This window comes from Heteronotia binoei, chromosome 4 (genome assembly GCF_032191835.1).
Source record: "Heteronotia binoei isolate CCM8104 ecotype False Entrance Well chromosome 4, APGP_CSIRO_Hbin_v1, whole genome shotgun sequence".
Taxonomy (NCBI): Eukaryota; Metazoa; Chordata; class Lepidosauria; order Squamata; family Gekkonidae; genus Heteronotia; species Heteronotia binoei.
In genome coordinates, this window is record NC_083226.1 from 157,370,204 (window position 1) to 157,384,835 (window position 14,632).

The 14,632-nt window shown below is 45.6% G+C and overlaps 1 protein-coding gene across 2 annotated transcripts in view; it reads right to left on the reverse strand.

Moving 5' to 3' along the window:
• RAI14 (retinoic acid induced 14) overlaps window positions 1-14,632 on the reverse strand; it is a 119,836-nt gene that overhangs the window by 13,242 nt on the left and 91,962 nt on the right. Inside the window, exons 8-13 of one of the 2 annotated variants that reach the window (XM_060236088.1) lie at window positions 8,882-9,060; window positions 7,566-7,594; window positions 4,335-4,424; window positions 3,705-3,791; window positions 3,120-3,180; window positions 312-430 (exon numbers count right to left, since the gene is read on the reverse strand). In XM_060236088.1, coding sequence (XP_060092071.1) covers window positions 312-430; window positions 3,120-3,180; window positions 3,705-3,791; window positions 4,335-4,424; window positions 7,566-7,594; window positions 8,882-9,060 — 565 coding nt within the window. The remainder of the gene's footprint in view (window positions 1-311; window positions 431-3,119; window positions 3,181-3,704; window positions 3,792-4,334; window positions 4,425-7,565; window positions 7,595-8,881; window positions 9,061-14,632) is intronic. The other variant, XM_060236089.1, reaches the window with a different exon arrangement.

The window sequence follows — 14,632 nt, forward strand, 5'->3', positions numbered from 1 at the left end:
GGTTTATCCAATCCCCTCTTGAAGCTATCTATGCTGGCAGCTGTCACCACCTCCTGTAGCAGTGAATTCCATGTGTTAATCACCGTTTGGGTGAATTTGATTAACAAGCAACCTCCATTCCCCATGAGCATCAGAAAACAGAGCTTTTATTGTACCAGCTCAATAACTGAAGACAAAAGTTTCAAATGTGGATATACAAAAAGGTCACATTTTAGATCAGTATTTTTGTAACCTTGCCATCTGGTTGTTTGTTTTTTTAAATAAAGTACCATTTTTGTCTTGTGTTGAGGCCAGTTCTAATACATACATACCTGCAATTTTTCTTGCAACTCCTTATTATGCAAGGTCAGGGTAGCAATTTTTGCTTGTAACAGTAAGAACAGTTCTTGCTGGTCTGCCTCTGCACTTGCATCCAGTAAACTATCAGGGCCTGTACAAATAAGTGAGAAAAGAAAGGAAAAGGAACAGGATCATTTCTGAGTGAGCGAAAGGTAACAGTTAGACTGGGGACACTCTGGTACAAATCCTCACTCAGCCTCTTGCTTTTAGTCAACTTATCTCATGGTTGGTGCAAGGATAAAATGGGGAGGAGAGAACCATGTAACGCTGCACTGAGATCCTTAGAAGAGGAGCAAGATAAAAATGTTATCAATGAAACTGGTTTGAAGCCTAGAATCTGCTCTTGTTCTCACTGCAACCTACTCAGTGGGAATTGGATCTTTATTTTACAGGGAAAACTCTCGATGGGCCGCCGGTGGCCAGGGGCAAGCTGTACCAAGAGGCACAGTCCTCTTTGCTTGCACCTGGGCCACACCTACAACGAAAGAAGGGCAAGTCCATCCCTGTTGTCATGTCACTGCAGCCCCAATCTGAGCAGACCTTGCAGCACAACAAGCAACTAAAGGACCTCAAGCTTGTTCCAAGCCCCAATCCACTCCCTTGAAACCTAGTGACACTAAGCACATTCCAAAGCAAGACAGAAACACAAATACTGAGCTAGGCTCTTTTGGCAGCGAATGAGCAGATGACTTTAAGGTGAGGATACTACTAACACTGTGGGTCCTGCAGATGCCAATTCCATAGGGCCTGTAAAACTGAACTTTTTTGACAGGCCTATAACAACAAATATGGGATTAGTCCGCCACTGCTATATAGCTGAATAATGCCATCAGAAGGACCACCAACAGATTAACAGAAGAACTGGGACATCAAAATAATCTGATCTGCCTATGTCAAAATTCCTTGTATAGCACCAAATATCTAGTTTTTAAAAATCGTTTATCTGTTATGTTTTTATTGTTTTAAATTTGTAATTGAAATTGTTCTTACTATGATTGTTAGCTGCCCAGAGTCCACTTGCAGAGTGGGCGGCATAAAAATCTAAGGTAATAAATAATAAAGAAATAAATTACTGTTCCTCAGAGTGGAATCCACACCACCTTGCAATGGTCAGCAAGGCTATCTATTGCCCAGTAGGGATTGGGGTTGGCAGGTGATTACTGTCTTGAAACAGCTGCTGCCAGAGGGACTGGAGGACAGGAAGAAGCGAGCCTCCTTAAGTGATGGACCTCATGCCAGGGATGGAACTAAAGCACCCAAGAACCCCTGACTCTTCCCTGGAGCCTCCATGCTCTCCTCACAGTACCCATGCAGCTCTTGGGCAATGAGAAAGCCAGCTGCTGACAAAACAGCCTCTCAGGAAAGGAGCAAGCTGGGCACAGTGGGGTGATGGCATTTTTAATCCCTTTTCTCCATAGCCAGCTTGCTCTCTTCCAGATGCCTCAGCAATCTCACTCTGTCACCTGAGCTATTGTGCCTCTTGCTGAGGAGAAAGCCTGAAGACATTCCTATTTATTTTTCAGATTTATATCCAGTCTCTCCCACAGTGAATGCAGCTTGAGACAGCTAGGAACTATATAGAACAACATGGTTTAAACAACAGAACAAAAGCTGATACCCGGAATTAAACTTTGTTGGTCTTAAAGGTGACCACTGGATTCCAACTTTGTTCCGTTGCTTCAGAAGAACACAGCTACCCACCAGTGTTCCCTCTAAGCTGAGAGCGTGAGCTATCTCACAGATTTTTAGCCTCCAACTCACAGTATTAGCTCAGGAAAAATGGCCCCAGAGCACAATAATTTATGCAGTAGCTCACAAAGTAGAATTTTTGCTCACAAGACTCTGCAGCTTAGAGGGAACATTGCTACCCATCTGAATCTATAATTTAAACAAGTTAAATTCTATGTAATAGATATAATTTAAAGCCAATATAAATAAGGCAGTAAAATCAGTATAAAATATCAGTATCTAAACTAGGAAACAACAGCAACAACAAAAGCCCTTCTCATCACTCCAGATACAAGGGCTGGCTAGGGTCCAACAGTGTGTGTGTGTGGGGGGGAATGTGAGTAGTGTTCCCTCTAAGCTGAGTTAGTGTGAGCTAGTTCAGTTTTTTAATCTCTGGCTCACACATTTTTGTCTTAGCTCAGGAAGGATGGCCCTGGGGCCCAGAGCAAACTAATTTATGCAGTAGCCAAATCACTCATGCACAACTTTAATGTCAGTAGCTCACAAAGTAGAATTTTTGCTCACAAGACTCCACAGACGGATGTGAGACATACATAGAGGGAGTCTGGTAATTAAAACGGTTATAGCTAAATATTTAATATTAATGGCTCCATCTTATATTATTGTAAGAGAGAATTTAGTGGGGTGGCACACAGAAGCCATGTGGCTCTTCTGACTGACAATTAATGGGAATGTGGTTTTCCTTGAATCACAGAGATTCGTGAATCACCACAGCATTATAACCAAGATATATAACCAGATTTAGCCCCAGTGATTCCTTGAATTTTGCCCAGAGCTCTGGAATCTCTAAGATCACCCCTGGCTGTACATGGTGAAAACCAAGGAATCCCATGAACTGCTCTCCACTGTTCCACCCATCACTACCTTTCCCCTTGAATTTTTTTTGCACCCGATCAAGTAGGCTGTTCCTCACAAATGCTCACAATGCCAAAAGGTAGAGGAGGTTCAGCTTCTAGTAACCAACTGATGGGAAGGAAGGGAGCAGGTTAGCCACAGAAAAATCCAAATGGCGCACCTTTCCTACCCCTTACCTGTAGCGGTCACATTCATCCTGTCCTTGCTGTCACCATGAACCGCACTGTTCTCTTCTTGCTGAAACACCAACGCACAAAACACTGAAGTTGACTAAGGAGGCCAATTTCTACTGAAGGAAACATTTGCAAAACAGGAAGCCTCCTTGGGAGGAGGGACTGATATAATTCAGTTGCCACTGCAATTACAGATTATTGAAGTTTAGTAATTCGTTAAAGGGCAGATTCAATTTAAATAAATGCATGCCATTTGACTTTCTATTCAGATGCCTTTGTGAGATACTGGAAGATATGGACCACTTTGACCCAGTTCCCATGGTGGATGCTGACAAAGCTCCTGGGACTGATGAAGGCCTGGATCCTTGCCCATTCTCATTTCTAAAACCATGCAAGCACCACATAAATCCTTGGTAACTACATAAATCAATCACTAACTCAGGGCATCTTCTCTCAACCACTCAAAGAGGTGTTATTTGGTCTCTAAAGGTGCCACTGCTCTAGAACCTACCTGTCCTACTGCAGATCAACATGGCTTATCTCGGAATCTACCATATGCATAATCAAAATCGAGACTATAAAAGGTACCTTGGATCCCTGTTCAGCAAAAAACGGCTGGCCTTTTCCAGGTACTGGGGTGGAGGTCGTGGAATGTGGAGAGGACAGACCACTGAGCTGGAAAAGATGGATGGTTTTTAGTGATGCCGACTCTCTCTTGGTAGCATGAGCCATCATGCCCTGTAACTACAGAAAAGGAAGCCCAGCCAGCTGCTGTCTTTTGCCGGCAGTGGCTGGGCAGTCTAAAGAAACAGTCGTCCAACTAATGCCTCAGTTTAGCCTTCTATTTAAATGGCTGCTTCTCCCCACAGACAACATTATGCATTTGTGGACGGGAATTTAAAGCCACTCGTTGACAGACAAGGCCGCCGGCATCTGATGAAAACTCTTTGTCTTTATTAGCTCATTGGCTATAAACTTAGGATGTCGTCACACTTCTGACAGCCTTTGAGCAAAGTATAATTAATGCAGGGATTCCAACAAGACGCTCTATTTTGATCCTTACAAGAATAACCGTCAGTATACATGAGACATATGCACAAATATAGAAGGAAGGTTTTCATACAGCAAAATTTAACTGGATCCATTTTCAGTGGGACATTCCTTCGCCCCTCCCCATCCTATACATAGCCATTTGTTCAAGAGGGACTCGAGCTTTACCTGGATAGGGCTGACAGGAGGTGGTGGAGGGGCTTTGCGTTTTTTTGGAGTTCCACTTCTTTCTGAACTTAATCTAGAGGCTTGGTCATGCTGGAAGGTTCACAGGGCCAGAAAAAGGGAGGTCTTGTTAGTTTGGTTAGTAAGCTCTGCGTTATCAAGTGTTATTCTTAAGGGGAAAACAAACAAACAAAAAAGGTACAAGTCTCTGCCCCCACCCCAGCCTTCAAAACCATTCGTGCCTTGTCTCAACCAAGGAGTTTGGGTGCAGAGGTAGAAAACAGAAAGAGTCCAGTAGAACCTTGAAGACTAACGAAATTTGTGGCAGAGAATGAGCTTTTGTGAGTCACTGCTCACTTCTTCGGATATAAGAACATAAGAGAAGCCATGTTGGATCAGGCAAATGGCCCATCCAGTCCAACCCTCTGTGTCTCAAAGTGGCCAAAAAAATCCAGGTGCCATCAGGAGGTCCATCCGTGGAGCCAGGACACTAGAAGCCCTCCCACTGCTCCCACCCTCCCCAAGAACCAAGAGTGAAGGAGTGAGCAGTGACTCATAAAAGCTCATTCCCTGCCACAAATTTTGTTGTCTTTAATATGCTACTGGACTCTTGCTCTTTTCTACCACTACAGACGGACTAACATGGCTACCCGCCTTGATCTGTGCAGAGATATTAACACATGTTAAAAACCATGAGCTCATCCTGCCGGCATTCGCAATACATGCTGCAGCACAATTAGATTTAGTGAATAGAAGCGCACAGTTTTCCTACTTAGAAGAGTTCTCAAAATGCACGGCTATTTGCAGCACCAAGCGGTTTGTTAATCTTCCTGTGCAGTGCCAAAAACTTTTTCAAACAACCAGAAAGGGTCTTCCACCACCCCCCTTTAGGTTTTGCAAAATGTGGCACTAAAAGACAGCCTATGATTGCTGAACCCCTGCGTCACCCACCTTTCCTTCTCTGCCGCTCGCTGTCCTATCTTCAACAGATTTCTATCACTGTTGAAAATCCCCAAAACTGAGCAACACTTGGCAAAACGGAGGGATGATTCACAAGTTTTAAAGAGATGATTCACAATTTTTATGTCCAACTGGCTGTTTATCAATATGATAATCTCGTCAAGTTTCTCAATATGATAATCTCTCGCACACATCTTGTGAACTGTTGCTGCTTTTTAAAAAAAAATAAAAAGTTTGGACCTCTAAGAAAACCGCTCCATGTTCCATGAGCTCTTGCTTTTGCCAACAAAGTCCCTAAGACTAATGAAAGCTGACCAAGTATTTCAGATGTCACAGCAGCCTGTGTCTGACCACTCCACTAAGCCAAGTTTGAAGCCTTCCTCTACTGGAAGAGATGAAGGTTTCCAATTTGGCTGTGTGTAAACATCATGTCAATTATTTTTGTGAGGGAATGAACTAGCCAAGCACTGCACCCACTCACTTGCCATTGGCTTTGGTGCAACAGCATATGGCCTTGCCGAAATGCACCCATTTTTGCACAACAGGGTGAAGGCCCTGATGCTCCCAAGCTCAATGTCCAGTTAAAAGGAACAGGTAGTATGCAGGTAGTATGTAAGACCTCTACCAGAGACCATGGAAAGACACTGTCAATCAGAGTATATGTTGACCTTGACAGTCTAACTCAGTATAAGGCAGCTTCAAGTGGATTCAGTCCAAAGACAATGACAATGAACAGTAATGTATTTAAGCTAGACGTTTTTGTTTTTTTTCCATTTAAATTTTTTATTGAATTTTTTTGTTGTTAAAAAACAAACATCCATCTTTTCACACATTAGAATAGTGCAAAAATTATAGCCATTTCCTCTTTACAAACATAAAAGAAATATAAACAACATGCAAACAACTATGTGATGTGAAAGGATTCTGAATGCCATGGTGCTGTGCAATCTGGATGACTGGTCTAGTTAAATATGGCGGTTTACTCCTGTATCTAAGAGCCCCATGGCGCAGAGTGTTAAAGCTGCAGTTAAAGCTGCAGTACTGCAGTCCTAAGCTCTGCTCACGACCTGAGTTCCATCCCCAGCGGAAACTGGGTTTTCAGGTAGCCGACTCGAGGTTGACTCAGCCTTCCATCCTTCCGAGGTCAGTAAAATGAGTACCCAGCTTGCTGGGGGGAACTGTAGATGACTGGGGAAGGCAATGGCAAACCATCCCGTAAAAAGTCTGCCATGAAAACGTTGTGAAAACGTCATACCAGAGTCGGAAACGACTGGTGCTTGCACAGGGGACCTTTCCTTTCCTAGGAGTGCACATCATGAAATTCAAATATACTGCATGGTTACTTGGTTCACCAACATCTACAGGAGAGGACAGAACAGTTTTTAGGACTCAAAGGAGAAGCTGCAAACTACTGCAGGCAGGCAAGCAAGATAACTACTTTTGCATTTGCAAATATGAACATATGAAGCTGCCTTATCCTGAATCAGACCCTTGGTCCATCAAAGTCAGTATTGTCTACTCAAGACTGGCAGCGGCTCTCCAGGGTCTCGAGGTTTCTCACACCTATTTGCCTGGGCCCTTTTTAGCTGAAGATGCCAGGGATTGAACCTGGGACCGTCTGCTTACCACTGTCCTTCCCCTATATACACCTAAATCCAGGGCTTTTTCTGAGCAGGAACGCACAGGAACGCAGTTCCGGCTGGCTTGGTGTCAAGTTATGTGGCTTAATATGCTAATGAATTGCTGCTGGGCTTTTTCTACCAAAAAAGCCCTGCCTAAATCTATACCTATGAGGAAAAAATCCCTTAGACTGTCAAATAATCTTCAATCATGAGAATAACAGATCATACTTAATTGAAACAACTTGGCTCCTTAAGAGGGTGGATGTCCAATAATGTGGAATGCACACTAAAAAGCCAGTTGTGGATCCATCTCATCTGGAAGGTTGCATTCTTCAATACAGCAACTGCAAGCAATTACTACCAATTTAATTAACTCTAATTATCTGAGACTCCACAACTAGTATGCTCATTCCAACCCCTGGGTTTGAGATGGGGGAAGAACTCTGTCCTCCATAACACACTCACTCAAGACACAGTTAAAAACATATAGGAAACAGTGGAAGAGTTTAATAAAGCTGAAAATGCTTCTCAAGACCCTGACACAAACGAAGGCAAATGTTTATAATGATAAGTGCTTAGAAATGTTTCTCCCAACACATAAAAACAACTTATAATTAAACCATGAAACATATTTGGTGGTGTTTCTTTTTACCTGCTTTGGCTTTGTTGGCGACTTGATATCTGCAGAAGAGAAAGAAAACACTGCATTTTATATGAATGACAGAAGCCATCATCTTTGTGCCTGAGGCTCATGCCCTTGAGATCCTAATGATTATTTGAAATTCAACAGATTTTTGATCCAAGCAAAGCACATTTGGTGGTGGTAGAAAGCGCCATCAGACTGCAACCAATTTATGGCCACCCCATAGGGTTTTCAAGGTGCAAGATGAACAGAGATGGCTTACCATTGCCTGCATCTGCGTAGCAACCCTGGACTTCCTTGGTAGTCTCCCATCCAAATACTAATGAGCGTTGACCCTGCTTAACTTCTGAGATCTGATAAGATCAGGCTAGCCAGGGCTATCCAGGTCAGGGGAAAAGGCACACTTGTAGCCATAGAAAACACCAGGTTCATCACCCAACCACTGGACTCAAAATTTGTCTTCAAACCAACACGGCTACCCACCTGGATCTACCAACCCAATCACAAGTTACTACTTGTGCTTCTTGATGATACACTAATTTCACATGCACCACCAGATTTCAACAGGAAGGAGTTCTCAAAATATGCTATCACTTGGATGGATACCTCAGGTGCTATAGCTCCTCCTTACCTGACAGAACACTGACCTGGCTAGCCCAATCTCATCAGATCTCAGAGACTAAGCAGGGTTGGTCATGGTTAGTATTTGGATGGGAGACCACCAAGGAATCCAGGGTTGTTATGCAGACGTAGGCAACGGCAAACCACCTTTGAGGGCACCATAAGTTTGCTGCAACTTGATGGGAATTAACACCACTGTAGCATCCACATCACTGTCGCATCAACCATCACCAGTGGTCTGACCTAGCCTCAGATCGCAAAGCATGGAGGCACACCATCCACCAGGCTGTCTCTTCCTTTGAGAACGCACGCATAGCTGGTCTTGAGGACAAAAGGAGATTGAGGAAGAATCGCACTGCTACAGCACCAACCCCAAATCAGACTTTTCCCTGCAGCCACTGTGGCCGGACCTGCCTGTCCCGCATTGGTCTTGTCAGCCACCAGCGAACCTGCAGCAAACGTGGACTATTGCACCCTTCTTAAATCTTCGTTCGCGAAGCCAAGCCGAGAGAGAGAGAGAGAAAGAGAGAGCTCCACAAAGACTATATTATGTTCTCAGCTCAACATCACAGTTCCACTCTGGGTGGAAGGAAATAGATTCAAAGAAGGAAGTGGGATGAGATCTGCAAGAAGTCTCAGGATGCTTCTTTTGACAGTTGTTGGGGATTCATAGCACCATTTAAGAAAGATCGCCTTAGACATACCAGCCTCTTGAACAATTTTTGACTGAAGTAGGTTCTGGATGCCTGTATTTTCAGAGACTTTGGAGTAATGTAGAGCATTGTGTCCAAGCGCATCCACCAAGTTTATGTCTGCCCCTTTTCTGACCAAGGCTTCCACAATGCTGAGATTTCCACCTTCGCATGCCAGCATCAGACTGGTTCTAGAAAGGAGGGAGAGAGACATCATGATCATGAAAAAAAATGCGCTAACAGGGTTTATTTGTGTTCATGCAGGACTAGTGCCTCGAAATTCAATCAACAGTAGACTAAACTACAGTCGCATGTCCCTGAAGCCTGTAGGCCTCACTAGGCCTAGGACAAGGCTGTTAAAGACTATAACACTTAGATCTTAGCACCAAATGACATGTAATGCTGATTTTAATTCTGAATGTATAATTTTATTGAATGTATTATTTTATAGTTGGTATATTTTACTATTGTGGATTTTTTATGTTGTGAGCCGCCCTGAGTCTGCTCCGGTGGGGAGGGCAGGATATAAATCAAATCAAATTAATTAATTAAATGTGCAGCCCGAGGGCCAAATCCTGCCCCTATCAGGCCTGCAAGCAACTCACTGTCATCTGCTTCCTTCCCTCTTTCTTGCTTCCTTTCACATCAGAGCTTGCTTTGCCAGGCTTGCTCAGTCACACAGGAGCTACAGAGCAAAATCTCTATTTTCTCCATTGGCTGACTATCACATGAAGCAACTTATGTACAAAAGATTGCAATGTCAAGCCATTTCATTTTTTCCCCTGACTTAAGCTCAAAGCACTAACCATGAGATTTCTGTAACGAATGTCAATAAATCAAAAGTAGGTTTGCAGCTTACAGACACACACCTGAACAACATATTCAAGGTTGCTATAGCACAGACATTGTCTCCAGATTTTGATGCAATAATTCAGAGCGAGAGATGTCAGTTCTCAGAAACAAGAGTGCTAATCTTTTAAGCATCTTTTAAGTTTTTTAAAAAAATCTTTAATTGTGTTTGCCTGTGCCCTTTATAAAGTATATCTCTACTACCTGGCATCACATTTTATGACACACATGGCCTGGCTTGACAAGGTCTCATTTATGTTAGATCCGGCCCTCATAAAGACAGGTTGCTTACCTGTAACTGCAGCTCTTCGAGTGGTCATCTGTGTATTCACACTCATGGGATATAGCGCATCCGCTGATCCCCCGAATTGGTACCTAAAAAGCCTGGGATTTTTTTGTGCTCAGCACCAGCAAGCATGCGCGGGCATCCCAGCATGCATGCTCACCGGCGCCAGCACGCAGATCCCACCATTTCCTTCTTGACCGCTGGAAGCCCCTAATATAGGGAGACCATCAGCAGTGGGGAAGGAGGGTAGGTAGTGTGAATGCACAGATGACCACTCAAAGATCTACAGTTACAGGTAAGCAACCTGTCTATCTTCTTCGTGGTCTCTGTGCTTCACACTCATGGGAGATTAGCGAGCAAGACATACCTGGAGGCGGGAAGACGGTCAACCAGAAGAGACAGTTTGAAGCACTGCAGCTCCCAGACGAGTCCTCTGCTGAGCATGCACATCCAAAGCGTAGTGCTTCATGAAAGCATGCGGAGAGGACCAGGTGGCAGCCTTGCATACATCTGTCAGGGAAACGCCTTTCAGGAACGCCACCAACGTCGCCATTGCTCTTGTAGAGTGTCCACGAATGGGCCCAGGTAACGGCTTCTTTGCCAACAAGTAGCACAGTTTAATAGTCTCAGTGAGCCACTTTGAAAGCCGCTGAGACAAAATTCTGGAACCCAATTTAGGAGCAGCATAAGAAACAAAAAGATGCTGGTCCTTATAGAAACTCTTGGAGCGACTCAAATAAAATAAGACACACTTAACGTCCAAAGCATGCCACCTACGTTCCTCATCCGACGAAGGTGCAGGATAAAACATGGGCAACCAAACTTCCAACTTAAGGTGAAACTGGGAAACCACCTTGGGAAGAAAAGAAACATCAGGAGCCAACGACACTCCAGACTCCTGAAAAACTAGATATGGGTAGTCACAATGAATAGCCATGAGTTCCCCTGCACGGCGTGCCAATGTGATTGCTACCAAAAAAGCAGTCTTCCAAGACAGAAGCTGTAGAGAACATGAGGCCATTGGCTCGAAGGGACGCCGAGTCAACCTGTCCAAGACTACTAAAGTCAAGTCCCATAGCTGTGAGGGTGACCTCGATGGAGGATGCAATCTGAGCAGACCTTTCAAAAACCTCTTAGAATGAGGGTGTGCAAAAACTGAATGCCCCTCAACTGACTCATGGAATACTGATATTGCTGCCAAATAAACTTTAACAGACGAAAAAACAAGACCAGCATGCACCAGAGATAACAAAAATTCAAAAATCATCGATAGTTCCACCCGTTGGGGTGAGACTGTAGGATCAGCTAAAAACTGAAGAAACTTCCGCCACTTCCTGTCATAGGAAGCACGGGTAGACAACTCCCTGCTATTTAAGAAGACGTGTTGGACTCTGCTGGAGAACTCACAGGGTCGATGAGCCACGCTGTCAGCTTCAGGTGAGGCATGTTGTGATGGAATACATGTCCGTTCTGAGCCGAAAGAAGGTCCGGTTCCGTCGGAAACTGGTAGAAAACCTCCCTCGCTAGTTGAAGCAAGATTGGGAACCAGTTCTGCTGAGGTCACCACGGTGTCACTAGGATGCAGCATGGCCTCTCTCTTGCAATTTTGTTGACAACTCTTGTCAGCAATGGCAGAGGTGGAAACAGGTATAGGAACTGACCGTTCTACGGGAACAACAGACCGTCTCCCAATGACTCTGGATCCGTGTCCCCCCTGGAACAGAACAGAGGACACTTCCAGTTCCTGGCTGTGGCAAACACATCCACCTGAGGATACCCCCAGAGCTGAAACACAGGTTGAAGGAAATGCCACTATCTCCCATTCGTGTGGAGATGCTGCCCCCCTGCTCAATGAGTCTGCCTGCAGATTGAGCACCCCTGGGAGGTGCACAGCCTTTACATAAATGTCGTGCTCCAGGCACTCCGTCCACAGTTCTAGTGCTAGCGCACAAAGCCATCGAGAGACTGTCCCGCCCTGCCTGTTGATATAACACAGGGCAGTAGTATTGTCTGTTAACAGGGCAACTACCTTCCCCGTCACCATTGGGTAGAAAGACCAAAGGGCGAAATGAATTGCCAGCAGTTCCAGGTAGTTTATATGGCAATGAGTCAATTGAGGCGGTCAAGGGCCCCCCACAGACAGAGAATCAATGTGAGCACCCCATCCCCACAAAGACACATCCGTGGTGATTGTCACTGTTGTCACAGGTAGGTGGAAGGGAGCTCCCTGACAAATGTTGAATCTGGATTTCCACCACTGCAGGGTCCTGAGAATCAAGGGTGGCATTGTAAACCTCTTCCGAGGTGAATCCCGTAAAGGTCGAAACTGTCTGAGAAACCACAGTTGAAGGCCTCTCATCCTCAATTTCGCAAACAACAGCACGCTTGTAGTCGCCGCCATCAGCCCCAGCATCCACTGCAGCTGTTGCGCTGTGCCCCATTTCCGACTCTGGAGCAGACGTACCAAATTGATAATGTCCATCGCTCTCTGCTAAGGCAGAAAAGCACGGTGAAGGCTTGTGTCCAGCAAGGCCCCTATAAACTGAACTGTCCGTGATGGTGTCAGATGAGACTTTGCCATGTTGACCTGCAGACCTAAGGTGTGGAGAAGACGAAGAGTAGTTGCAATGTGGTCGGAGAGACGTTCTTCCGACTCCGCCACAAAGAGCCAGTCGTCTATGTATGGAAAGACAACTATACCCTGGAAACGGAGATGCACTGCTACAACACTCATCATCTTGGTGAACACCCTTGGTGCAGTACACAGGCCGAATGGAAGAGCCTTGAATTGGAAATGGTTGGAGCCTACTGCAAAATGAAGGAAATGCCTGTACGCAGGATGGATACTGACATAGAAGTAGGCATCCTTGAGATCCAGCATTGCCATCCAGTCCCCTTGGTTGATGAGGGGAAGAATTGTTTGCAGGGTGGACATTCGGAATTTCTGGAACACGATAAACTTGTTCAGATTCCGAAGGTCCATGATTGGTCTCAATCCCCCATCCCGTTTGGGAACCAGGAAATAACGAGAGTAGAAGCCTCCCATTCTGGTCTCTACTGGGACCCTTTCTATGGCTTGTTTCTGTAAGAGGTTGCTCACCTCCACCAGAAGAGGTGGGGAAGGGGGCGTGGTGACAATCACTGACTGAGTCGGAACCTGAACGAAGTCTATTTTGTAGCCTTCTTGTATGATGGAAAGAGCCCACCTGCCCACCTGTCTGTAGAGATGGACTCCCAAGCCGGAAGGTATGGGCGAAGGCAAATGGTTGATGAAGTAGGGGCGGCAATACGTGCTACTAGAAAGTCAAAGGCCCTGCTTTTGTGGGTGAGCACCCTTAGATTTGCCCGTGGTTGGTGCTGAGGCAAATCTGTTTCGGTTGTTTCCCCTGTAAGGAGACCTACTTTCTGGCTGGGAAGATCGAGGTCTCTACTGCTGATCAGAGGAGAATTTTTGGTAGGGCCGCTTAGGCCAAGATTTGTGCCACTGCTTAGTCTTGGCGGTCCCTAGATGAAGTCGGGACACCCAGGTTCCTCAAGGTCTTTATGCTCTTGTCCGTCTCTTGGAGGACGCTGTCTGTGGTTGAGCTGAAAAGACCTTCACCCTCGAGGGGCAAATCCTCCACAAAGGCTCTGGTGTCTGGTTGTAAAGCCGTAGATCTCAGCCAAGAGTGCCAGCGTAGGGAGACAGCAGACATGATGGTTTTGGCTGATACGTCAACCATGTGCTTTGCTGCAGTCAGTTGCTGCTTGGCCACAGCAAAGCCCTCCTTTTGTAACTTCCTGAACGCAGATTTCTTTTCCTCGCTCAGGGAGGACAAAAGGGGTGTGAGCTGCTCCCAAACTGAGTATTGGTATCTAGCCATGCAAGCAGCGTAGTTAGATACCTTAACTCCCAGAGCTCCAGCCAAATAAAATTTACGTCCAGCATTGTCCAATTTCTTGCCCTTCTTGTCAGGTGGGGAAGAATGGGTCTTGCGGGCCTTGGATGACGAGGAGACTACCACCGAGTTGGGCTTGGGGTGGTTAAACAGGAATTCAACTCCAGCCTCCTGGACCCGATACATATGATCCAATCTTTTGGACGAAATAGGAGTGGACGCTGGCTTTGCCCAAGGCTCCTTCATTGCCTGCAAGATGACTTTTGTTACAGGCAAGGCCACAGCCGTCGATGTGTCCCGCTGCATAGTATTGAAGACCGTGTCATCGACGACTGGCTGCGGTTGCATCACTGTGAGGGAAAGAGAGTGTGCCATCGGCTTCACCAGGTCCCCATAAGACTTCAGATCTTCCGATGGCGATATTGGAAGGTCCTCAGCGATATGCGACTCTGGCGAAGGTTCCACAGCTCTGTCCGGGTCATCAGTACCGACCTCTGAGTCCGATGATGAGAAGTCCTTTCTTAGTGAATGCTCAGAGTAGTACCGGAGTCGAAGCTTGCTTGGGTGACTGCAGAGACACCCACAATCGAGCTTGGACTTCTTCCACCCTCTCTCTACGTCTCTCTGGAGGGATCGACACCGATGTCGATACTCGCTGCCTAGAGTGATGAGAAACTCTCGACAGATGAGAGATCTCTGACTGCTGATCCCACTCAGGAAAGTCGTGAGGAGGGTACCACTAGTAAGGTG